This window comes from Canis aureus, chromosome 9 (assembly GCF_053574225.1).
Source record: "Canis aureus isolate CA01 chromosome 9, VMU_Caureus_v.1.0, whole genome shotgun sequence".
Taxonomy (NCBI): Eukaryota; Metazoa; Chordata; class Mammalia; order Carnivora; family Canidae; genus Canis; species Canis aureus.
Genome location: NC_135619.1, coordinates 52,009,186 through 52,036,123, shown reverse-complemented (window position 1 = coordinate 52,036,123; position 26,938 = coordinate 52,009,186). Strand labels below are relative to the sequence as shown.

General features: G+C 39.1%; 1 protein-coding gene and 1 long non-coding RNA gene across 35 annotated transcripts in view; one reads left to right on the top strand and one right to left on the bottom strand.

Annotated features, from left to right (window-relative positions):
* LOC144320931 (uncharacterized) overlaps positions 1 to 3,282 on the top strand; it is a 34,073-nt gene extending 30,791 nt beyond the window's left edge. The window contains exons 3-4 of the long non-coding RNA XR_013386551.1: positions 2,429 to 2,556; positions 2,902 to 3,282. This is a non-coding gene — a long non-coding RNA (uncharacterized LOC144320931). The remainder of the gene's footprint in view (positions 1 to 2,428; positions 2,557 to 2,901) is intronic.
* TTLL5 (tubulin tyrosine ligase like 5) overlaps positions 1 to 26,938 on the bottom strand; it is a 269,627-nt gene that overhangs the window by 226,519 nt on the left and 16,170 nt on the right. For 32 of the 34 annotated variants that reach the window (XR_013386548.1, XR_013386547.1, XR_013386549.1 and 29 more), the window contains exons 4-9: positions 24,934 to 25,016; positions 23,193 to 23,299; positions 17,067 to 17,197; positions 14,370 to 14,452; positions 6,708 to 6,777; positions 6,064 to 6,148 (exon numbers count right to left, since the gene is read on the bottom strand). Coding sequence is in view for 23 of the 34 variants with exons in the window: in XM_077910067.1 (XP_077766193.1) it covers positions 6,064 to 6,148; positions 6,708 to 6,777; positions 14,370 to 14,452; positions 17,067 to 17,197; positions 23,193 to 23,299; positions 24,934 to 25,016 (559 nt within the window). In the remaining 11 variants the exon portion in view is untranslated. Of the gene's footprint in view, positions 1 to 2,059; positions 2,083 to 6,063; positions 6,149 to 6,707; positions 6,778 to 14,369; positions 14,453 to 17,066; positions 17,198 to 23,192; positions 23,300 to 24,840; positions 25,017 to 26,938 lie in introns of those variants that run through there. The other 2 variants (XM_077910065.1, XM_077910074.1) reach the window with 2 other exon arrangements.

The following is a 26,938-nucleotide window of genomic DNA, read 5'->3' as shown; positions in this document are numbered from 1 at the left end:
ACCTGAAAGCAGAGATATCCCAGAGCAATTATCTGGCACTTAGATCTTGATTTCTAAATACTGCTCTCCATTAAAAGTAACCAATGTCCCTTGGAGAAAACGGATGATTCCAGAGCTGGGGCAGAGAAAGAACGAGCGGAGACCAAAACATCTTGTGCTTGAAGGAAAGAGAGGACACAAAAGCCAGCTTACAGGGGCTCCCACTGGCCAAATCTGAGACAGTATGACATCAAAATAAATCCTGATAATAAAGGATTATAACCCATTAAATAAAATAGGAACGCTTGAGTCCCCACTGGTATAAATAAATAAATGAATAAATAAATGGGAAGAAGAGACAGCTCCTCCGTGGAGTAAAATGCCAAATAATAAAAGGAAAAGGAATAATGGAATTAGAAAATCGTCATTTGGCAACTGCCATAGTAATAATTCAGGCAAGAAACATCAAGGGATAGTAAAATCACTGAGCAAAAACTAGATGAGGAATGAGATTTTTATAGGGTCTCAAAATCTCCTCTGAAGATACTTATTAATGATAGAAGGGAAAAACAAAGTAATTTTACAGCAGAGAAATCTGATACCTATCACTTTAATCTGGCGGTCCAACACCAATAAATGGTTATTATGTGCCATCAGAGATAGTGCGACACAGCATCACTTCTGTGGTATTCTGGCCAAAAATATATAACCTGAGTCTACTCATAAAAAAATATCAGATAACTCCAACTGAGAGACATTCTAAAAAAATGACTGGCCTATAATCTTCACAAATGCTAAGGTCCTAAAAGTCATGGGTAGACTGAGAACTGCTCCAGACCAAAAGGGACTAAAAAACATGAAAACTAAATAAAACACGTGATCCTGGATCAGATCCTTTTGTTATGGAGAACATTATTGGGACAAATGGCAAAATATGAATGAGATCTCTACATGCAATGTAAAAGGTAACTACATGCAATGTAAAAGGTAAGGTGCTATTTTTACAGCTTTTCTAGAAGTCTGAAATGGTTTCAAAATTCAAAGTCTAAAAAGCAGAAGAAAGTTTCTAAAAAAAAAAATCTAGATTTTTGGGGCACTGGGTGGCTCAGACAGTTAATCGTCCAACTCTTGATTTTGGTGCAGGTCATGATCTCAGGGCCATGAGATCAAACCTTGAGTCGGGCTCTGCTTGAGATGCTCTCTCCCTCTGGCCCTCCCCCTACTCATACTCGCTTGCTCTCTGTTAACGTCCTTGTGAGCTTTTAGATTTGTGACCTCTGATATAGACCTTCACATGTCAAATTTCAGCCTGTTTAGGTCTGAAAGCTTCAATGCAAGTTCTTTATTAGCCACAACCTAAAAAGGGGTAATTCTCTACCAGCTACCCCAGAACCAGTTTGCAAATACTTATCCTAGCACATACTGAAATCTACATGATGAATTGAGTCTTGAACCTCCCTTTTAATGAAATCAAGATTTAGAAAAAGCTCTAATGACAGAATTTCATAGCCTTGACCTTTAAACGAAAAAAAAAAAAAAAAGAGGAGGGGAGCCTCTACTTCCTCGCCAAATCTGACACTGTGTACTGTTTTGCAGCCCACCAATGAATAGGGTTTTTTTTAAAACCACATTGAAACATGTAATACTGATTCTGACAATGATTAAGCAAAATGCACATTTCCTTTTTGCTTTCTAATGTTTCTCAATGAGAACGGAGACATCGGTAACGATTTGTCTAAAACTCTGGAGTATCTGTGGAAAGGGGTCCCCGTTAGGCACATAGAAGGTACTTGGACAAGCATGAACTGAAATTGCACCTGAGTTGCTTGTCCCAGGAACTTCACCAGTGTGGAACCAAAATATGAAGGAAAGCACAGACTTAGTGGAACCCTTTAAACTCTCTTCTTCCACTGAAAAACGATGCTGTTCTTCATAGATCCGGCACCATAGCCAGAGTCACAGATAATCTGGACATAGGGCAGTCAGCCCCTCCCCTCTAATAGTCCCATCATCTAACCAATCACTTCAGTCGAAACGTACAAAGAGGAGGCCAGCCCAGAGGAGACCCTGGCTGCCGCACCTGAGTTATCTTTCAGCAGGTGTAGCCATTCAAAGCCAGAGAGGCCTGGAGGATGAAGAGACAGCACCTCAGGTGGACTTGCCAGGAGCCACTGGGTTTCATCCTGGCCTGACCCAGAAAAATCTTATGGAAGAGAACAAGAGGCCCAAGAGTTCTCTGATCTGCTGTCAACCAGCCGCCGCCGGGAGACTGCCAACGCGCTGCAGTGACTAGGCAGCGGCCCGCAGAGCCGGCTGGGAGGGGATTACCAGCCTGATCCCCTGTCTCCCAGCCAGAAATGACTCAAACTTCACCAACAGCAAGGCCTGCCAGGGAAAGTGACAAAGAGCAGTGGAGAGGGTTTTCTTCCCCTTGTTTCTGTCTCTACAGCCCCCCACCCCCCTTGCTGCTGGGGCAGAGATTCTGGACAGTGTGCAGCCTGTGAGGTAATCTGAATTCCTTGGCAACCACCAAGTACCTGAATTCTTTCAAAACCGCAGGAATCCAGCAGAGAAAAGGTAAATATCCCTGCGGAGCCAGTGTTAATTAGCAAGGAAGGCTACTGAAGAAGGAACTGGGGGTGGGGAGGAAGGGAGAGGCATTGCAAAGGCTTTGGGGTCTTGTCTGAATTTCCACTGAATAATAAGGCTAAGGCAGAAAACACAGCAGGTCCTGAGTGGGATCTTCTCAGTGTCCTCTCCTCCCGCCTTCCTGCGTGGATCAGAGTCTCTGATTCCGTGGACGGACATCTTCACTCTCCCCAAGTTGCTAGTGCTACCTATCTTTGGGCAACTGACGACACATTTGGTTTTCAAGTCAATTTTGTTTTAATTTCTTTTAACTTTTTATTTTTCCTGTTGCAGTGAAAATTTGGCTATTAGCTCTGTCTCAAAAAGGGCCTCAGCAAACCGTTTTAGACCACATATTGGATCCACCTAAAATTGTAAAATCCAGGGCAGAGTCTTTTTGGATTCCACCTCTGACAAGAAAAAGAAATCTACACCATTTTGGTAGAGAATGGTACCTCTCTCTGGAAACTGAGTGTCCTCTGCTGGTGCAAAGCAGGAACACATTTGTCAAACTCAAAAGTAGGGTGGACCTTTGGGGTGAAGTGCTGGGCACAAATTTGAGGAACACAATTTTTTCTAAACATCTCCATATTTTGCCATGTATAAGAAAATAAGGAGTCTTCCTGTGTTAATAAAACAACAAGGACAACTGGAAATTATTAATCTAAATAGAAACTACTGGGGATCCCTGGGTGGCGCAGCGGTTTGGCGCCTGCCTTTGGCCCAGGGCGCGATTCTGGAGACCCGGGATTGAATCCCACATCGGGCTCCCGGTGCATGGAGCCTGCTTCTCCCTCTGCCTGTGTCTCTGCCTCTCTCTCTCTCTCTGTAACTATCATAAATAAATAAAAAAAAAAATTAAAAAAAAAAAAAAATAAATAAATAAATAGAAACTACTTCTGATCTTTTTCTTATTAAGTTTAAAAAGGTCAAGAATTGACACAAAATATTTATTTCCCAACACAGTCTTGTGAAATGAACTTAATCTTTATGTCACCTAAGCATTAATTTGAGGCTCAAAACAGAAGTGACCCAGGAGAGGGCCCTTCTTTTCAAAAGAGGAAGCCAATTATATTTGCTGCCAGGGCTTTCTCTTTAGGAAAAATTATGGTTTTCCTTGTTGAACCTCAAAGTAAAATGGCCTAGTGATCTCATCCCAAACTGATTATCTTCAGTAATGTCGACAGAAAACACACGTGACACAAAATTACCAGAGGCTGCAGATCTGGAGATGCTAAAGACTATTGTTGAATGTAATGACACAGTTGAGCAGATTCTGAGGATTAAAAAGCAGATGAATGCCAAGATCCACAGTGAGTTAAGACGCAGGAACTTGGGCACATGGAAGTTATTGTGTACAGCAATGCAGCCTCGTAGGACTCACTAATAGTCTGTCATACTGTACCATCCTTGTGTAAAGCTTTTATATTCACCTTACTTTTAGGGTAACTGAGCCTAAATGTTTCAGGAGCCCTGAAAACTCCTATTATTTGGTTCAATTTAGTCTGAGTTTTTTTAAAAACTGTCTTCCAAATTATTCTGGCAAAAAAAAAAAAAAAAGCATCCATTATAAAAACAGTACACAACCCCCCACACATAGACACACTCAGTTCCTGCTAGAGATAAGAGAAGATAGTTACTAATTTTATTAATGCAGTATATTCTGACTTCCAACACACACACCCGGTAGCCAAAGCACTCACATATCTGTAGTAAATTCTATAATGCATGTTATACTGCTCTCGTTTCATATCTGAACCACTGAGGTCTTAAAACTATGCCAAATTTTACCAACAGAGAGAGCTATATATACTGTGAGTGCAATATCTTTGGAATAATATGCAGAACACGCAGGTATGAGATCTTTGAGAAACAATGGGTGTAACCTTGAGGTCTTTTCCCCATTCAGGAACTTCAATTTGGGGCAGAACATAATAAGTTCCTGAGAAAGGCAGAGGAGGCAAGCTGGAGTGAGGATGGAGGGGAGGAAAGAAGGGAGTAGAGAAGCTCATGCTACACAAAAGGAAAAGCTCAGGTATCCCAACTTGGCATGTGACTATTTAATATAAATATAAAAACCCTCTGCACCTTATGGACCAAGCAGGACAGGGTATCTTTTACCTTCCTTTTGATCTATGTAGTATGGGGACTCAGCTTTCAAACCTATACTTCAAAGTCTGAGAGCACATGTGTCTACAAACAGGACAGAAAACTGCCCGCCTATGAAAAGCTGAATAGACCTAGTAGGCGGGGTGTGCTCAGATGCCAGGATCAGCCCTTTACAGAAGAACTGAGAACGATTTTTGTTTTCCCCTCCTTTCCAAAAAACAAGAGTCCAGAACCATGGAGTTTCAGTAGCCTCCAGTGTTCCTCAAGCTCAAACTCAGAAGTCTTACATGACCATGTTTCTGAATGCTGTCGCTGCCACCTAGAGGCGAAGGGGAGACTCAGCTCAACCGGCTATAGGCTGGTTAATAACACTGCTCGCTCTGATTCTAGTCCTAGGAGGCATCAATAAGTATCCAACAGAATTAAAATAACATTATACAATAACAGCTTCCTGGCTGATTGCAGATACAGAGTACCTCCTAAACTGCTCTCCCTATAAGGCCACTATGCAGAAAAGGAACTTCAGGGCAAGCTAATTAGTAAATAGATATTTATTTTAGCTTTGTGGGGGAAAAGAACACGAGCACAACAAAGTTACATATTTATTTTAACAATTTAAAGGGCCTATGAAAACAATGTCACCTTAATATTCTGTGAATGTATGGAAAAAACTTCAAATTATTATAACTTGAGCTTAGTTTTGTGACATTACCTTAAAACCTAAAAAAGTACCTCAAGAGAAACAGAATAATATATATATAACCACTGAAAAGTATATTACTTGAAGGTAAAAAGAAAGAAAAAAAAAAAGCAGCTAATGTCCCCAAAATACAAAAGGACACAAAATAGCTCAGGCTATGAGCTCTGGAGTAAGATCCATGAATTCAAATTTTCACTCTACTACCATCCAGCTGGGAGAGCTCCAAACAGTGCCCCTTGAAGTTACAAAACTGCATCAACTATAGGGTTGTTCTGAGCATTGAAATTAATGTCTGATGATTAATTTGGGACATTATGGGATCTTTTTTTTTTTCCTAGATCAGTTGTGAAGAACAATGACAAATTATTTTAATACCCTAGGGTTACCATAACAATTGCCATTGCAGGAAAATATAATGTGATCCTAGATTCCTGGTGGGAAAGGTGTGTGTTTACATATAGATGTTTGTTTCTATGTACAGAGATGCAAGTGAGACTGTAAAGTAACATGACTGATATTCTGTAATCTGAGGCACATCTAGGTACAATCTAATTTTCTGAGTTGAACGTAACAGAAACAGCGTGATCTTAACACATTCTTGAATGGATCCACTCTGATAACACCGCTTCCCCTCAAAAGTCTCTTACCTAGCCAATCCTTCTTCATAGAGATAGATAACAAGAGGATCATACGAAGTCACAAGCACGTACAGGCGCACATCGAACTTGAAATCTAGAAAAAATAGGGGTTCATTTGTTTTCTGTTACAGAATGAACAAAGGCAATGTAACAAATAATAAAAGAAAGAACAGTCTTCCTCTCCCCACAAAACACATACTGCCTATATGCCTTGCCTTTTAAGGATAAATAATTATGCATTTCATACATATATACAATATACACATACATTGAGATAGAGAGCTTACACACATATATATACATACTGCACAGCTCTCACATATATGTAGTATAAAGCACTTTCTTTTCTCTTCTCTCATTTTATCTTCAAAATAATCCCATAAGGTAGGAAAGGCAACCATCCTCATCTCTAGAGCCACAGCTGTCAAGAATTTCACAGTAGCTTCATAAAGACTTAATAGAGAAGACATGAAAATATTCTTTAAAATTAGCAAGATGGAGCCCAGTCCCATCAAGGGCCTAATCTCAACTCACCGTCTATGAGCAGAAGGTCACAGTAGCTTCATAAAGACTTAATAGAGAAGACTGTGAAAATATTCTTTAAAATTAGCAAGATGGAGCCCAGTCCCATCAAGGACCCAATCTCAACTCACCGTCTATGAGCAGAGGGTTGTTAATGTAACGGGAGACCAGGATGTTCTCCTCCAGGGAAATCTGGTTTGGCTATTGAAAGAGAAAGAATAAAAGGACAGAAATCCTAACTCACAACAAGGGAGCAGAGTTCTTGACCTTTCAGAAACAATAAAGTGGAAAACTACCACTCTTAAGAAAAGTTTTCCTCCGGGACACCTGGGTGGCTCAGTCGGTTAAGTGTCTGCCTTCGGCTCATGATCCCAGGGTCCTAGGTCATGCCCCATATGGAATCCTGCATTGAGCACCCTGCTCAGCAGGGAGTCTGCCTCTCCCTCTGCCCCTCCTCACTGCTCATGCTTTCTCTCTCTAATAAATAAAATCTTAAAAAAAAAAAAAAAAAAGAATAGTGCTTGATACTATTAAAGGTTTCCTCCAATCTACCCCTATATTCAACTGGTTATGTAACACCACTCATAAACACTATAGGTATCCAATTACAATGGGGGGGGGGGGAATAAATTTACATACCACTTCTCACATAATAGAGAGAGCCCTACAACTTTAAAGATTTATATACATGATATTAAAGTCACATGCCAAGAAAAAAAAGCTACTTAAAAAATAAATAAAAACGTACTTTCTCCCAAATGTAAAGTACGATGGAAATTTTAAAATACTACCATTTTTCTTAAGTAAAGGCTTTCATCGAGTTGCTTATAGAGAATTTACAGATCTTTCCTCAATCCCCTGGCATTTCCCTTGAGAAACTGGATGGATGTTTCATTGATTCATTCAGTTGGACTTCCTATCCTACTATATATAAAGATTGAACAAGATCTTTTAAAGGATTTTTCAATGAAAAAAGAGTTGTTTATACAATAAATAATCATGAGTATTATTTGATACTGTATGAGGTACTGAGGACCAGTGATGAAGAAAACAGATACAATTCCTGCCCTCACAGAGCCTAATCCATACTTCCAAAGAGATTAATGTTTAGGAAAAGGGACAGCAAAATATAGAATTTAAAAGAACACAAAGCAGCATATCTGCAAGTGCAAGACTGAGATTGCACAGTAAAAGTGCAGGCCAGTTAGGTGGGATCAGTGGAGGAAGGCCTATTCTGGAAGTGTTGAAAGCTACTAAGCACATGGTGAAAAGGAAAGGAAGCTGTCATGGAAAGATGGCAGGCACAAAGTTCAATAGAAATGAGAGGAGGCAGATCACTGACCTGGGGCTAATGAAAGGTATGGTTAGAATATTAGGAGGGAGGGACCCCAAGGCAAAGGGACCTGTACCCTAGACAGGAGGAGTTTGGCCTGAACATGGTTCAGCAGGAAATGACTGGATTCTTAATAGTAAGATTTAAATATATGGAATAGCAAAACTCTAAACAAGATTAGAGTAAGACAGAAAAACCAGCTGGAAGTCACCTCAATCTATTTGGACAGAAGGATTCCAAAAGGGAAGTGGCTATAATAGTAATTGTAATGATAATGGCTACATTATCAGCAACTTGTCCAGCGCTGTTCTAATTCATCAAAGTATTTCCTTTAGTCCTCACCTAATCCTATGAGGTAGGTATATCATCATCCAAATATTACAGATGAGGAGAGTCAGAGAGGGTGACAGAAGTCATAGAGTGACAGAGCAGCATTGGAACCAGCCAGTCAGCCTCAGAGGCTCAAATTTTAAAAGTACTATTCACATCTTTCCTCGAAGTTCTGATCTAAAATACTATCTCCCAAATTCAAAAGATTGTCTTTATAATAATTCATTTGCTACCCTAAACACTACAGTTACCATAATTTTGTGGCCTGAAACACCATACACAACCACGATGACCAACTCCAGAGTCAAGATAAAGAGATTCCCCACTCATCTCCCACTGTTGCATCATACGGAGCTGGAGACAGTCAGTGCTGATTCAGACTCATGGACACAGTCGCCCACACCATTTCCGGACTCCCTCACATTTCTTGATCACTTTCTCACAAGTACTATCTCCATTTTGAGTCAGCTTTGTATGTAAGAATTGATGAGTCATAGTACAAAGGAGCAAGTCTCAGGCTGTGTTCCAAACCTAAAATTAAACAACTGCAGACCTCTTCCCACTGAGTAACACCTACAGGCCACAGTAGATATATGACCATTCAACTTTCCTCCAAACCAGAGACAACACTGCTGATGGCCATCACTACGTGACACATCTAAAGTCTTTGTCCACTTCCTTTCTCTCCTCCCGCATCATACACATTTGTCTCTTGAGTTATGCATAATCTTGCACATTAGTTAACTTCAATATTTGTTCAATGGTTTGAGACTCTCTTTTCAACCTATATCAGGAATTAAATTGTAAGCTCATCAAAGAAAAGAATGGTTTGGGTATAGTTTCTTTGTATAGTGTTAAATACTAGGAAGCAACTAATGAAAGCTTCTTGATATTTTCAAGCCTGCTTCCTCTTCATCATTCCCCAACTAACTCATTTCAAATGATTTAAATTCCAACCTCACACTGCCCTCCAAAGTATGCTAAAACAAAATCTAAATTATTGGTAAAGTTGGAAACACAGTCATTTTTCTAATTGGACTTTAAGATTAAAGCACATGGTTAACTGTTAAGTTATTGTAAGAAGGGATGGTACAGTTAATGGTGTTATGCTCTGGAATCAGCCAGACCTGAGTTATAATCTCGACTCTACCATTTACTACAGAAATAACAGTAACTACCTCATAGGGTTCTTCCAAAGATTGAGTTTATATTGGGAAGGTACAGTGATAGGCACACATTAAATGCTCAAGAAATATCAGTTATTATTCTTAGTGCAAACTTGATAGTACCTCTAGACCCTCTATGGTTCTACTACATTCTACAACTCAACTTCATCACGGCACACCATGTGCCGTTCCACTAAGAGCTGCGCAGTAAGTTATAATGAAGATACATTAGCTTAGTATCAGTGTTAGTATTAAGAGATAATCCGTATTCCTCAAAAGGTTTTAAGGAGTGGCAGCATCTGGCACATACCAAGGCATCCCTAAATATTTTTTGAACGATGAGAAAAAATAGAGAGTTCTTAAGATAACAACATATAAGCAAATAGAAACAAGAGTACTATAAAGAATTATAGTCAAAAATATAGGGAGTAAATAGAGTGACCTAAATATTCTCCTGCTACTTCAACATCTCAAAGAAAACATTAATACTGTATTTACTGCGGATAATGTATGAGACAAAGATGACAAAATTTGATCTCCATAATCAAATTTGTACCTTTATCAGAAAATGCTAGATATTTCCCTCCTCAACCTGAATACACAGAATTGGGAAAATACAGCACTTAGTCATGGTTACTGAAGGAGCTGGGACAAACACAAGAAGCTGGGAGAAACCATGTTAGCTGATCAGCCAAGATACTTCCGTCTGTAGGAGCTCACACTTCTCTCTTTGGTATTTCATAAAAGTAACACTTATTCTATCCTTTATCCTGCTCTTGTGATGGTAAAAGTTGCTATTTGCGGATATTTTCCAAAAGGTTATGACTATTATTGGGAATTTTTAATAAGAGGCCCTCTCCAGTGGGGAAGACAGAGAAAGATGTTTTCCTTTGGCCCTCACACCTAACTCCACCCACCCCCCAAGTCCCTCACCCACTCCTATTAGTTCTGCTCACAGACCCACCGCCTGAGCACTCCCTCCCAACCCCCCTCAACTTTATTTTTTTCCCCCCCTCAACTTTAAAAGGAAAGCAGGCAGCAGCCTTGGAAAGAGTTACTTCATCCAGTTGGCTAATGGGTCACATATTCCACGGGAAAGGATCCAGGTATGGAAAAGACAGGATGGTGAGGCCTTGTGTGTAAGGAAAGAGAGAAGAATATTAACTACATGGTTTGTAGGTCTGAGTAAAAGGTGATAAAATTCCAGTTTTTGGAGTGAAATGGGAATATTTTCCCATTATGTCCACATGTTGCCAGCTCCCCTGGTGCCTGCTGGCATCTTCCCAGGCTTCTGTCTGGCACCTCCACCAAATACCTCAAAGAATCAGACTCATTCCAAAGCTTCACTGAGGGGGAGGAGGGAAGCAAAGGGTCCTGCCAAGTACTTTGATCCACGCAGGGGGTCTCTAGGGATTCAGCCTAGGGAGAGGCGGGAGGGAGAAGGAAACCTTGCCAAACACATTCTCTAAAGACTTGTCACCCTCTTTATGAGACTCCATCCAGGGAAGAGTTAGGGCACTGGGTTCTCAGCCCCACCAAGGAAAATTTAACTTTTGTATTCTTTATGATGTTGGTTTCAAAATAACAAATCACTAGAGCAAAAGTGCATTCCAAAAGAAAAAAGTCCTAGATGAGCTGGAAATAGATCCTATTCTTTTTGACTCATGTCTAAGAAAATAAAAAGCAAACTTGTACCACAGTTGACTTCCAATAGCAATTCCATTTGGCAGCTCAAACTCAAACCCAAACTAATGCCGTCTATGAGATTCAAACAACACTGGAGCTCCGGGCATGGAGCTGAAGGAAAAGCTGTCAGACAGGAGCCTTCACGCCAAGGTCAGAACAGAAACAAGAAAAAAAGAGATCCAAGGCATCTGACCAGAGCCTTCTGTCACAAGAGACTCGGGGCAAAAGGCCTCCAGAGTGACCCAGGGCCAGGTAACAGGACTTTTAGCCTGGGTCTCAGGCTGGAGTAGCTGCTGTGTCAGAATGAGATTCTGTAAGGTCTGGCCATCAGTATATCTCGAACAGTTTTTAGTCCAGACTGAATTTAAGAATTTCTCAATGTGAAAGACCTCTCAGAAAGTTCATTTCTACACGTGTAGGAAATAGCTCAGACCATGTAAAAAGAGAATTGGGGAATTTTAAAATAGAGTACTTGACCACACACACACACACCTACCTACTTCCTCTTCTTCCTTTCCAGAGTCCCACTGGAAGGACAGAGAAGATATTTTTTAAAAGAATGAAATGACAACAAGGTTAGAAAACATTTAAAAGGACCCAGTAAGAGACCAAAAGTTGAAGGAAATCCTGAAAGATAGAAAGCAGATGGGATCAGGTTGAGAAAACAGAGCAGAGGAAGCAAAATATCAGAAGTGAGAACAATCTTTTCAAGGAGCCTCTGAGAAGTTCCAAGCTGGCAGTAAACAAACATGAAAAGTAGGACTAGGCCAAGGAACAAGAATCAGATAACTAATTCTTAATTAATTCTGTGGGCCTCCTCCAACACCCAAAGCTTTGCCCTCGGGATAAAACCTAACGATACTACTCTGAGGAGGACATCATGTGTGGGCACAAAAATCTGACAGAAGAGTGGACTTTGAGGCCACTCTATCTCTACAATGGACCCAGAGAGGAAAAGACAGGAAAGGTAGTGCTGCCCAGAAGGGAAATCACCAAAACCTTCCTATTCCTCTGCATTCACAATAAAGCCAGCTCTATTTTGACTGGGGGGGGGGGGGGGGGGGGGGGGGAGGCGGGAAGAAGCTTGCTTCTCACTCACATCCACCTGAGGTGCAGGCTGTCAGTCAACACAGTCTGCCTTTGCACAAAACTGAGTTAGCCGTCTGTCCAGGGAGAAACTACTAGGGAATAAGTCCTATATGACAGTACCTGAAACCCAGGCCAGATGTCTATTTCAATCAGTCTAGTCTTTCCTTCACAAATACACCCAAGGTCACACTGAAACTGAGAAAATCCAAAAACTGAGGGGAAAGAAAGACAATTCCAAGAAAGTTCACAAAACAGAAGAGAACTTTTAAAAAACTTTCAACTGATATCCTAAGGCCAATAGATAAACTGCATCCATAATCCATTAAGCAACAACAGGATTTTCTTTAATTAAAAAAAAAAAGGCAAATCAGAAACTGAGGATTCCTACAAACTATGATAGTCAAGAGAGAAAAACAGTAGACAAAATGAATATTAAAATGAATAAAGATTGGCACCTGGGTGGCTCAGTGGTTGAGCGTCTGCGTTTGGCTCAGATCGTGATCCCAGTTCCTGGGATCAAGTTCCACCTCGGACTCCCCACAGGGAGCCTGCTTCTCCCTCTGCCTATGTCTCTGCCTCTCTCTCTCTCTCTCTCATGAATAAATAAAATCTTAAAAAAAAAAAAATGGATAAAGTTCAAACTGGTGATCCAGAAAGATCAAGATGGAGGAAAGCAGAGAATTTAAAATCAGAGAAAAGTTGACATAAAGATCCAGAATGCCTCAAAAAAGAGATCTAAAAGCAGAAATAAAGGCAAGAAACGGATCATTTTCCCTGAACCGAAGAAAAAAATACTAGTTTCCAGACTAAAAGGGCTGACCAAATGTCCAGGAGTAAGAATGAGAAAAGACCCAGAGTAAAATACTGGTTCGATTTCAGAATTCCAGGGGCACCTGGCTGGCTCAGTTGGAGGACCATGTGACGCTCCGTCTCAAGGTTGTGAGTTCGATCTCCAAATTGGGTGTAGAGATTACATAAATGAGTAAAACTTAAATAAAAAAAAAATCAGAATTCCAATGCCGCAAAGTTACTATTGGGTTTGAATTTTTTACTCACTTAAAGCAGAGAAATGGAATCACAGTTATTAAAGAAAGTGTAATTTTATAAGCCTTTAAAATATAAAAATAATAAAAAGTAATCAAATTTAGACCTGGAATGGGGAAGGGAGGGCAAAAGATGATGTGAGTACAACATATATCAAACTGGGAATAAGCAAACACAATGTAAAGTTAAGAAAAGAAACATAAATCAACTATATTAGGTTACAAACTACTATTAAAAGTCTAGGAAGTGAGACTAGGATTGAGATTTTATTTTACTCTTTATATATGTTCAACTTACAACTTTTAGTGAGGAATTTGCAAAGAATCAAGATACTGATGACTTTCAAAAAAAAAAAAGAAGGGGATGAGGAGGAAAAAGAAAAAGAAGAGAGAGATACATAGAAATAGCATCAAGGATGCCATATCAAACTGAGATTAATTTCCTCAATGATCTCAAGGGCAGGAACCCACAATTCTGCTCACAACAGAAACTAAATGTGTATGCTACCAATTAGTGCTTAGCACTGAGGAATTCCATGATAATATGCCACAAGTAGAAAAGGAACCTCTTTTCTGCTGACACCAAAGGCTGCTCTTCTGTAACATTTGATCAAGTGACTTTTTAGCCACAAAATAGCTGCTGGCATAAGAAGAGGTTACTGCCAGGAAGGTGAATAGTAGCCAACTCATACCCACCCTCAACTTATATGTCTGAATGCAGATTTCAGAAAGGAGCACATACTCTTAACCAAAAAAAAATTCCATCAGTAGCTGGGACAAAAGCTGAAAAGGGGAAGAGCCAGTAAGAGAAGGTGCCGGGCTGGCTCAGTCAGTGGAGCATGTGACTCCTGATCTTGGAATCATGAGTTCAAGCCCCGTACTGGGTATAAAGTTTACTTTAAAAAAGAAAAAAGAAGGGCAGCCCCGGTGGCGCAGTGGTTTGGCGCCGCCTGCAGCCTGGGGTGTGATCCTGGAGACCTGGGATCGAATCCCACATCAGGCTCCCTGCATGAAGCCTGCTTCTCCCTCTGCCTATGTCTTTGCCTCTCTCTGTGTCTCTCATGAATAAAATAAAATAAAAACTTAAAAAAAAGAAGAAGAAGAAAGAGGAAGAAGAAAAGAGGGTGCCCCCTGCTGCATACTTACATTGTTGATCAGGTACACGCCCCGCCCCCTAGAAGAGGCCACTGGTTTTACTATCCAAGGTCCCCGGTCCTTTGAATATGAATCTGCTCAAAATATTGGGAGATTAAAAGGGGCAGAGAAAAATAAATAAATAAATAAATAAATAAATAAATAAATAAATAAATAAATAAATAAAAGGGGCAGAGAGAGAAACAAAGAGAAAGAAAGGACAAGAGTTTATTTCTTAAATTTCAACAATGGTTATCCACTCAGATATCCAAAGAATCTTCCATATTTCCAAGTGGAGGGCAGCACAGCTAAAATACCTGTATTTTTGAACTAGCTTCAAAAACGGACACAAAAACAGAGGGGGCAGGGAAACAGAGGAGGAGGAGACAGTAAAATTACACATTTCTTCCACCATTTCCTCTCCTTCTTGAATGAGGATGAAAACAAAAAAAGGCAACTCTCTAATGTTAGTCTCTTACTATCACAAATAGCTTTCGGGAATCCTGAGATTCCAGCCTCTGTCAACCAAAGGACCTCCAGAGACTCACGCTGCAGACAGTGCCAATGAGAGTCGATCACTAGGATCGCCGGGAATGATAACTTTCCTTAAGTGATTTCTCTGAGCTTGTAGGAAAAAAATCCCCTAAGTCAAACTGTATGTAAGTGGTGCAGGAGGACAATAATTTACAAGTGACTAAAAGGTGCCCTTTACTTTTTTTTTTTTTTACAATATAGTGATTCAACATTTATATATATTATGAAATGGCATGAGTACAGTTACCTTCTGTCATCACACAGAGATATTACAGTATTATTGACTATATTCCCTATGCTGTACTTTTTATCTCCGTGGCTTATAACCAGAAGTTTGTACTTCTTAATTCCCTTACCTGTCCCGCCCCCCTCCCTCCCACCACCGCCTCCCCTCTGACAACCACCAGTGTGTTCTCCACATTGAGGAGTCTTTCCATTTTTGCTTATCTGTTTGTCTTGTTTTTCACGATTCCTCATAAAAATGAAATCACGTGGTATTCATCTTTCTCTGTCTGACCTATTTCACTTAGGACAGTACCCTCTAGGCCCGTCCATGTTGTTATGAAAGGCATGATTTCATTCTTATTCTGCATGAATATCCCATTGTGTATATATACCGCATCTTTATCCCTTAGCTATCGATGGACACTTAGGTTGCTTCCAGATTTTGGCTACTGTAAATCCTGCAGCAATAAGCACAAGACTGCATCTATCTTTTTAAATTAGTGTTTTCATTTTCTTCCAGTAAATACTAAGAAGTTAATTTGCTGGGTCATATGATCTATTTTAATTTTCCCAGGAACCTCCACACTGTTTTCCACAGTGGCTGCACCAATTCACTTTCCCACTAATAGCACACAAGGGCTCCCTCTTCTCCACATCCTCGCCAATACTTGTCACTTCTTGTCTTTTTGATACTAGACATTCTGCCAGGTGTGATGTGACATCTCACTGTGGTTTTGATTTGTATTTCCCTGATGATGAGTGATGTTGAGCATCTTTTCACAAGTCTGCTCTTAATTTAACCTTCTCCTGTCTCTTCTGGGACCCCATTCACTTGCTCGTATCTTCACGCTTGCTCTCCTCCCTGGGGTGCTGCTTCTCTTTTTCTCTCCTTATAATCACATCTACCCCCATATCTGCAATTTCCAGAATCTATTACCTTTGGCCAGAACTCAACCCTGCCTTTAGAACTGCTTGCAAATCCCCACATGGAAGCCTGTAGGCCTCTCAAATTTGTATTCCTCAGTCCCAAATTTCACCCCCCTCATCCCTTTTAATAGCTTTTCCTTCATGGTCCTGGTTACACTCCCTGGTTAAAGACATAAAGATGTGCTGATACTCCTAGTGTCTCATATTCCCATCTCTGGAACCATCTTTGACCCTTACCTCACTACTCACAGCCAGCTGGTACACTCTGTTTATCTGACCGCTCTCTCCACTCTTTTCCATTCCAATTATCTAGTTCAGTCCAACTACATTTCTTATCTAGATTATTGCAATACCCTTCCAAGGACCACTGTGCCCTTCTCCTTGTTCCAATTCAATTCACACAGTTATTTTTTTAAAGGCTAACCTATTTGTGTGTCACTTTCTTTCTCAAAAATTTATCGCCCACACTCAAGTGAGCAATGGAGCAGCAGGAACGCAAGAGGCATGGAGAAAATGGAATTTCTGGGTTATACTATGCAAGGTGGACACCAAAGAAGAAGAACTTAAAACAGACTTTATGAAGAAGAGGAAATGTCCCACCTTGTAAGTCACACAAGTCCAGAAATCAAGGTGACAGGAATAGTCCTTAATGGCAAAAACAAAAACAAAAAACAAAAAAACCACAGAGCCAAAAAGGAAGCATACATAGTTCAAATGCAGAAGTATCTACATCCTTACATAGGCATTAATTCCTGCCAGTGAAGAGACTTTTTTGTACCAGACAGGGGCACCAGTGTATGACACCAATGTGTCTTTCTAGAAATGATGGTGACAAGTTTACTACAAATAAACATACATGGACACAATCAGGAAAAAAAAAAGTTTTAAAGTTAATATCTCCAGCTGTTTTACTAAAGAAACACACTTTTTTAAGGATTTGAAAAGCTCTAATTAGTTACTGTCTGGAGGGAGCCTTTGGAGTTCAGTTGCAGAGGATCAGGGTGTTCGTAGCCAAGCACTTACTACAGAATTCCGCATACTCAGCTGGCAGAAGGAAAGTCTGAGGGAGGATGTGAAAAGCCTTGAATCCATGCGTATGCTGCATTCGAATGATGTTTTTATATAGTCGGTCTTTACGGGTTAGTTCATAGGACCTAAAAATCATAAAAGTTTTTCCATTTCAGTAAAGTCTGACTCCAAGGTTTTTCTGTGTAATCATATACTACAGAATTCATAGATCACAGAGCTGGAACACATACTGAGGACAGCATTACATCTCAGATCGACCACTTTGTCAGCTCCAAAAGTTTAGTAATCATTTTCATAAAATAGATTTCTTTGGTCAGCTTTATTCATTAAGGTATAACTGACATACAGGAAGATTTGCCCTTTTTAGTGTCTCATTCTAGGAGTTTGAACAAACATTCGCAATTATGTACTTGCGACCAGAACAATTCCAACATTCCAAAAAGTTACCTGGAGTCCCTTTGGAGTCAACTCTTCCAATCACCACCAGGCCTTGGCATTCCTGTTTCCTGTCCCTATAATTTAGCCCTTTCCAGAAAGTCAAGTTCATTGAATCACATACATGTGTCCTTTTGAGACTGGCTTCTTTCCCTGAGACTGGCAACAACGGATGTACATTCCTGTTGTTGCCTGCATCAGGATTTTGTTCCTTTTTATGGCTCAGGAGTAATTCATTGCTGTATAGACTGCAGTTTCTTTATCCATTTACCAGTTAGACACGTAAGCTGTTTCCAATTTTTGAAGATTATGAATAAAATCACTAAAAGCATTTACGTACAGACTTCAGTAAGGCCTAAGTTTTTGTGTGGATTTAAGTTTCCATCTCCCTAGGGATGAGATTGCCAGGTTCAATAAGATTGTTTAGTGAGTTCTATTAGTTATCTATTGCTGCATTATAGATTACTGCCAAGGGCACCCAGGTGGCTCAGTCGATTAAGCATCTGTCTTTGGCTGAGGCCATGATCTCAGGGTCCTGGGATCGAATCCCACATCGGGCTCCCTGGTCATAAAGTAGTCTGCTTCTCCCTCTGCCCCTCCCCCCTGCTTGTGCTCTCTTGCACGTTCTCTGTCCCTCTCTCTCTCTCCAATAAATAAGTCTTTTTAAAAAATAATAAATTACTGCCAAAATATTAGGAGCTCAAATCAATGATAAAGTTTTTCTATCTTACAGTTTCTGTGAGTCAGGAATGTGGGGGTAGCAGGGCTGGATAGTTCTGTCCCGTGGTCTCTTGTGAAGCTACAATCAAGATGTTGACCAGGGCTGTGGTCATCAGGCTCCACTGGGGCTGAAGGACCCACTTGACAAATGGCTCTCTCACATGGGGCTGGTGTTGGCAGGAAGCCTCAGTTCCTTCCCATGTGAATTCTCCTGTAATGCTGTCTGAGTGTCTACATGACATTCTGCTAGGTTAGGTGACTGAAACTGGAAATGCAACAAGAAAGAAGCTACAACGTCTTTAAGGACCTACTCTCAGAGGTGACACACAGTCACTTCTGCCACATTCTATTCATTAGAAGTCACAAAGGCCAACTCACACCCAAAGATAGAGAAATTAAGCTCACGTTTTTGAAGGCAGTATCAAGGAATTTGTGGACATATTTTAAGACCAACACATTTGTAAGTATATATTTAACTTTATAAGCAACTGCCAGACTATTATCCAAAGTGGCTGAATCCTTGTGCATCTCCCACTGCTTCCTGAAGTGTCAGCTTTCCCATTGCACTGCATCCTGACCAGCACTTGGTGTTTGTTGTCTGCTTTCTCTGTTCTGTTTTTAGTCATTCCAACAGGTAGGTAGTAGTACCACATGATTTCTTCTAGGACTTTTACAGTTAGGTCTTACACTTAATTTAAATCTGATTCTTTTTGCCAAATGGGTTTTCATGGAGTTTGTGACTATAAAATATATTTTAAAACCGACTTCAAATATAAACAAACAAAAAAGAGAGCATTCTAAGTTTACTTTTGATAAATATATTCAAATTTTCAAGGTCCAAAAACCAAATACATCAATAAATTCTAGCTTCAGGAGTAGCCTGTAGCTACTAAAAATCATTATGAAACATCTTAGGAACACTACGTGTTGTATGTTAACTGAATCATAATTCTTTAATAGTACCCCAAAAAATCTAGATTACCCAAATAAAGAAAAAACACTAGTGCCCCCACTAACAAGTTCCAAACCCAAAGCATTCTGGGAATTTTTACATAAAGATATCTAGGGGATGTTACCTTCTGAGAAACGGGGCCAGAACAAAGGTTAGCATACTTGAAAATAGGACCATTCAGGAAAATAAAAGATGTGGCTACCTTATCCATATTTATAGGCCTAATGTCACAACAATAATTGTCCAATTTCTCATATAACTCATATAACTACACAGAACTTGCATCATCATTAGTGATAATATGTTTCTCCTACATAGTATCCAAGACAGACCTTAATTTTAGACAATAATGAGCCTACTAAAGTCCCAGATCACGAACTTAAGGATCCCACTGAAAACTCAATTTGCATCATTAAGAGATGGATATGTGAGAGGAAATTTTAAAGAAAAACAAGGAAATAGTCATAAACCTTGGAGAATAACTGCCACCTATCAGGGAGTATATTCTGGAGTACTACAAACAGTCCAAAAGTTAGCCTCTGGACTCATGAGTTCCACTACTGGTTTCCAGTCATGATTTGTCCCATTATTTAAAAACCATCTAAGAATTTTGCTGTAACCACTAAAAACTTACTGTATCTGTTCTTTGGTTCTAATTTTTCACTGTGATTTCTTAAATTCAAAAGGTGGCTTTGACAAGTCTAGGTATCACAAACATTGCTTTCTTGCCCACTGTCCTCCTCATAAGTGTAGAGCAGAGGTCTTTAAATTTTAGATAAGACTCATCTAGAAAGTTTCTTTAAAATTATTGTTCCTGGGCTCCAATCGCAAAGTTCTGGGATAAAGTCTAGGATTCTGTATTTTATACAAGTGTCCCAGGTGACTTTGGTACAGATGGTCCACACCGGAATATAGATTTAGCCTAGAACACTAATTTCCAAAATTCCAAAATCACCTCAGTGCTTCTTAAATACATAGCTTTCTAGGTATATACAGACCCAGAAAAATTAAGCACCTAGAAGGTACTTTTTACATATATACCTTCCCTGGATATGGTGATTCCATGAATCTGCAATGGGATCTGTAAATGTATATATTTTTTTTTAATTTTTTTATTTATTTATGATAGTCACAGAGAGAGAGAGAGAGAGGCAGAGACACAGGCAGAGGGAGAAGCAGGCTCCATGCACCGGGAGCCTGATGTGGGATTCGATCCCGGGTCTCCAGGATCGCGCCCTGGGCCAAAGGCAGGCGCCAAACCGCTGCGCCCAGGGACGCAGGGATCCCTGTAAATGTATATTTTTTAAAAAGTATCTGCAGTGATGTTTATCATCACTTAGAAACAATGACAAAAGGACAAGAAAAAGATTGCATTCTCCTAGAGATGCCCAATTCTAGTGGTCTCCAAATCCTTTTGCTTGATGCCCCCCATACAGATTTTGAGAAACCATGTATCCTTTCGTTGGCATCTCAGATTTTTCATGAAGAACTTACATTGCCCCAAATAGACCAATGAGTGATAAATATTATTTTAAAATAAAACCCTAACACTACCCTTTTAAGTATATTCAAAGGAACCTAAATAACATCAGGATTAACAGCCACTATACATTTTTAAAATTTTATCAAAGAAAAATAAAATAAAATAAAATTTTATCAAAGAGAAAAACTGTTTTCTATCAGTAAATTTTTCACTTACTAAAATACACTCTTTACTGCAGGTAATACATATGCAGAGAAGTATAAAAAATCATAAATGCAAAGTATGATGAATTTTGGCCACCTGTGTGAGCACCACTCAGACTGAGTATAGAACATTCCCAGCACCTCAGAGGCCTCCTTCATTCTCCTACCCAGGAATTATCCCCAATCACCCTTGCTATTACTTCTTTCATGCCATTTCCCACAAAGAATGGCTGAGACCCACAGAACATATTTAATGCTTGGAGGTCTTCTATATCATAGCATACCTTCTGTACAACAAAATATGCATGTGAATTAATATGCATTATTTTCAAATTTCCTGTGATCATTCAGCTATAAACTACTTTATAGTGGACTATCATTGCAACTCTTGTAGTAGAAAATTCATCAAAACACCATAAATGTTATAAATTTTGATTAAAATTACAACAGTGTTAGAGTCTCCATTTTGATAATTATACAGCAGTTATAACTGATGTTAATGTTAGAAGAATGAGATAAAGGATACAGAATAACTTTAGTATTTTTGCAACTTTTCTAGAAGTCTAAAATTACTTAAAAGTTAAAAAATTATATTAAGAAAGAGTTCACAACAATATTGAAAACATTTTAAATGCCTGAATTCCTCTTGCATGTGAGTTCGAGTCTTTAGAATGAAAACATGAGAAATAGCAGCAGAAGCCACCAAGCATAATGCATTTAGATAATGAACTATTTATGTGCTTGAACATGCAAGAATAATACATTCAAGAAGCACTCAAGAAAAAATAGGATTGAATTTATTAATACTGTTTGAGTCTAAACTGAGATAGAATTCCAATATACCTACAGGAGTATTTCTAAAACTATTAAAATAAATAATATACTACTAACATGAATTTGGAATGCAGACTCTAGTGTAGGCTATTTCAAGGACTCTTAAATGTCTACTTAAAATAGATACATATGATTCATTTCAATCATCCAGTCACACATTTAGAATACCAAATCAATACCACAATAAGGAAGAAAATGAGGTTTAAACTACTCTCTACGAATGAAGCTGAGACATCAAATAAAACTGGAACTTGTTATGAAGACCTTTCAAAACACAAATTTATCCCATATTATGAAGAAACTATTTGACACAGGCCTGGTACTTACACACAATGATAAGATATAAAACAACAGAATTGAAAAAAATCAAGAAAGAAATTTCATTATATAAAAATAAGAAAATAAGGTAAATAAAAATAAAATTTGTTAGCATAAGTACATAAAGACATTATGAAGGACGTAAGTCCTCTAAATAAAACATAATCACCGACCAAATAAAAAAATTTGCATTGAATTTCCTTCTCTTCATTAGATGAGATTTGTTTCCCTCATTTCTATATGGTCATCTATCTCTCCATGGTTGAATATGACTGCCAAAATAGGGTAGGATTTCAGCATCAATTTCATTTCTATTTTCTTTTTCATGGATGAAAACGCTAAAAAACTCTGGTCACAAAAACAATAGCTAACACTTCTACAGAGTTTACTATGTGAGAGGCATGCACTGTTCTAAATATCTTAGATCCTGATAGATTAAATTCTCACAACAGTTACCAAAGTCATTCAGCAAAGCTGGGATCTAGGCCCAGGTAATGGTTTACAGAGCCTATGCTTCTAGCCACTAGGCAGTATTGCCTCTACGCTGCCATTAACAATGTGACTGGAAAGAGTTTTCTATAGCAATGACAGTCAATTCTTTGAACTCCTTCCTAATTCTGTGTCAGAAGTCACAAGATGATCGATCATTAAAATTAAAATTAATGGTCTATCAGCTGGTAATTTGATCAGGTCCTCTTTTAATTCCATTAAAAGTAAAGAAATGGAAATCGCCATCATGATGGTCATTTCTGGTCATCTGTCATTACCAGAATTCAAACCAACATCATTTTTTATGTACTTTTGTTTAGAACCCTGGAAGTGTTTGTACCCAAGGACAATGCATCAAATTAAGATTCTAAAAGGGGAAACAGTAACTGTGGAAAAAGGAGGTGAGAAGGGAGTACCTATCCACATGAGGGGCTCTCAACCTACCCAATTTCAGGAAAGAAAAACTATGGGATTTGCAATCTAGAAACAGTCTCCTTTAGAACCATCCATGTCTACAGTCCTTAGAAAGACTTCATATAACATATACTTATGGATGTTGACATCTCAGTTTGATTTACAGACTGCTGCCCTATATCACAGACTTCTTTTTTTAAGGACATTAATTACCTCTACCTGCCCAATGTTAGGCACCTTTAAATGGAGCAAAGGAGCTGCAGGAGCATTACCTGGGAAAGTGATTAACCTTTTGTGCTTCAGAGAGGGTGCGAAGTAAGAAGGGCTTCAGGTGGGATCCTGTCCACATTAGGTTATAGTCAGTGCTGCTTGGGTGAACCTGAGGGCAGATAAAAAGGAAAAAAAAAAAAAAAGCGTCAGAGATAGCCTCTCTCCAGAAACAGAGACAGCAAGAAAGGCCATAGAGATTTTTCACCTACAGAACACAGTCAGTGCCCAGTTAGTATGTAAATAGTAAATATTTTACCTAGTAAAATAAAAGCTGAGGATAAAGAACATGAAGATGATCAAGTTTAAAGAATGGGACAGTTGGGCAAATCCCAGATGCATAAAATAGAACAAATGAACCTTTCTATAGAAGTCTGTGATGTCTTTTAACATTCTTGCATATCAAAGTATGAGAAGAGGGCTCAACCCCACAACTCCCTTCTCAAAGTGTCCATATGACCCTGCAGATGATGGGTATAAAGTACTGATCAGAACTAAAACCTTGTGGTAGCAAACTGACTTAGAATATCACTCATTCATAAGAATTCATCTGTCTATTCATCCAATAACTAGGTACTCGGGGCTTACAATGTGATACATTACCATGTTAAGCCCTGGAGATAAAAAGCAAGAAAGTGTATAAACTAGTATCAGAACTTCCTCAAAATGTCTACTTCAAACCTCAACCTAAGATAAAAAGCTAGCAACCAGACTTTTATCAATTATTTCAAAATATCTATAGTGCAGTCTGTCTAGCATTTTTTCTTGTCCCTTTGATATCAATATCACAATTTCCTCAATTTTCTTTGGGAATAACATACTACTTGTTTTTTTTTTAAAACAGATTTTATTTAAGATTTTATTTATTTATTTTATTTAAGATTTTATTTTAAGATTTTATTTATTTATTCATGAGAGAGAGAGAGAGAGGCAGAGACACAGGCAGAGGGAGAAGCAGGCTCCATGCAGGAAGCCCGATGTGGGACTCAATCCTGGGTCTCCAGGATCACACCCTGTGCTGAAGGCGGCGCTAAACTGCTGAGCCACCCGGGGTGCCCATACTACTTGGTTTTAAAAGACTGTCAATAACATTCCTCACCCCACCCCCTGGTCCCAGGCAAGGAGTAGATCCTAACCCAAGCTGGACCAGTCACACTATCCCCAGAATATGATTCTTCAGTGAAGAATAGCACAAGGACAATGAATCAATGAACAGAGTTAAGTCATTTCTATAGCAGTACCTTGAAGAGACAGTCCTGATTCCTGTTCCCAGATCCCCAGAACTGTCCCAGGCTCTCTCCTTCCAAAGGCCTGCCTTTTCAGCTCTTCTTTGATTCTGCTACCTACTCTATGTGTAATTGACCCACAAATCCTTTTTGGTTTAAGTTAGGTAGAATCTGTTTCTGTTGCTTGCAATCAAAGAAGACAATTCTTTATGGGCAACTCTGTCTCTACCACAATCTTCAAATCATAGCAAGAAAAATGTTTGGGGTTTTTTTTTTTGTTTAAAAGAGAAAGAGAGAGGAGAGAGAGTGAGAAAGGGGGAGAGGGAGAGGGATCTTGTAAAAATGTTTTCCATGTATTTTAAGGAGAAACTGATAAAGTCACTCAGAAATTCAATGAAAGCTCTACATTATCATAGATCCCATGTACCTTCTAGAGCTGCCCTGTTAACTGGTAGTCAGGTAGGTGGCTAGGATTTTCAGCTTTAGAGCAGATCAGGTGAGACAGTAAAAATGAGCTTACTTCATGAAATCCATGGGCTGTCAGAATGCTGCGTACCAGGCGACTATCTGTTCGCACAATTTTGTAAGACAAATGATAACGTTCTAAAGAAAAACACAGAATCAAATTCAGTAACCAGAAAGTTAACTGTAGAGACAAAAATAAACTGTAAGATGGTGGCTTGCTTAATTATACTCAAGAACATATACTGCTACCCTTATGCTACTATAGGCAGGCTGCAGATTATTTTGGACCAAGGGTTCTTAATGTGAGATTCACTGAGGGTTATTAAATCTGGATGAGGGACAAAAGGATATCTTTGTTTTCACTACTAGTTGAAATTGAACATTACCTTCAATTATGAATGTAGACACAAAGCAGAGCAGTGCTAGCAATTCCTGTGACCCTAACACCCATAGATACCAGGTATTTTAATATTATTTTACAGTTGTTACAGCTATCTCAAAATATCACTTCTCACAGCATTTAAAAGTTATTGTTAGTTAACAGACCTTCCACTAGATCATGTTATTTAATGCACTAATAAAAATGCATACATGTCACCCATTTAGTTTTTAAGAAATATTTTAATAATTGTATTTCAATACAATTGATTTTGTTTTTAACCCTCTCTATATTTTTTATACACTTAAAACACATTATTCTGAGAACAGACCCATAGGCTTCCCCACCCTGCCACTGCACATTTGGTACACTGCAGAAAAAGGTTAAGAATCCCTGCTCTAGATAGCCCTCTGTGTGCAATGATGCTGGTTACCAGTGTATCTTAGACCAGAGGTTATAAACTGATGATCCAGGGACAACACCAATCTGCAGACATAGTTTGTTAATTTCTCATTGTGATTTAAAAATAAAATTGAATTAACAACCTTTTGAAATTGGAGGAATTCATATAAAAACCTAGATTTCTGGGCCTCTCTTGAAAACCCTGGCAACCCTGGGCTTGCTCTCTCTGCCAGGGCAAGAGTCAATGGGAGAAGCACAAGTGCTCCCTTTGGGGTGGGCTCACAGGCTCTAGGTCAGCACAGTCCCTTCACTCAGTGACATTTCGGGTCAGGCCCTGAAAGCATAGTGACCCCTAAGACAAAAGTCTGTCATGTGATATTTCTATATATCCCCAAAGACTAACATTTACTCTAGCCCATTAAATGTAATCTCTTTTATATCACTACATAATACTACTAATGTATATATCACTACAAATTGTTTGAAAAAATTAGTCAAGAATTCCACAGAACAATTATTTTTTAATTTTTTTAAATTAAGTAATCTCTTTGCCCAATGTGGGGCTCAAACTCATAACCCTGAGATCAAGAGTCACATACTCCACCAACTGAGCCAGCCAGGTGCCCCATCTGCAGAACAAATTTTTTAAAGGGCTGCATATTGAACACTTTCTGAATGAGAAGAATAAGGAAATGATGGACAGGCCTTAGAACAAAATTCAGCCTCTACGAAGATAAGCATACCTTTTTATGAATTCATATGAAAATATCCATAAATCCCTGCTGCTACTTGTCCAGCCCTGGCAGGAACCTCATGCAAAGCAGACACAATGGAAGACTGGAATGAAAAGGCCAGACACCCCATACTTCTCATTCTTGTGGCAAACACTGAAAGCCCAGTTACAGGGTTTCCCCAATGATCAATTACTATTATGTTGCCTTTGCAATACTGTTGTAAGAAAAAGACTTCAGAGCCCTATGTGTTCATTGTAGTGCACAGTATAATTTAAGAAACAGTACAGTGCACTGCTTAAGAGTTTGTCTTCTGACTCCCAAGTTGTAGAGGGAGAGCACAGGAAAGGCCTGGACCATCTCGTTAACACCAAAAAAGAGAAAAGTGCTCCAAAACTGATTGGAAATATGTCACAGGGGTCTCAATGGCCAAATTTAAGAGAACTTCAACATAAAAATGAATATGACAGAGAAAAACTATGATTCACTTACTAAAAAAAAAGAATCCATGAGTTCACACTGATAAGAAGGTAAAAGGTATACTGGTT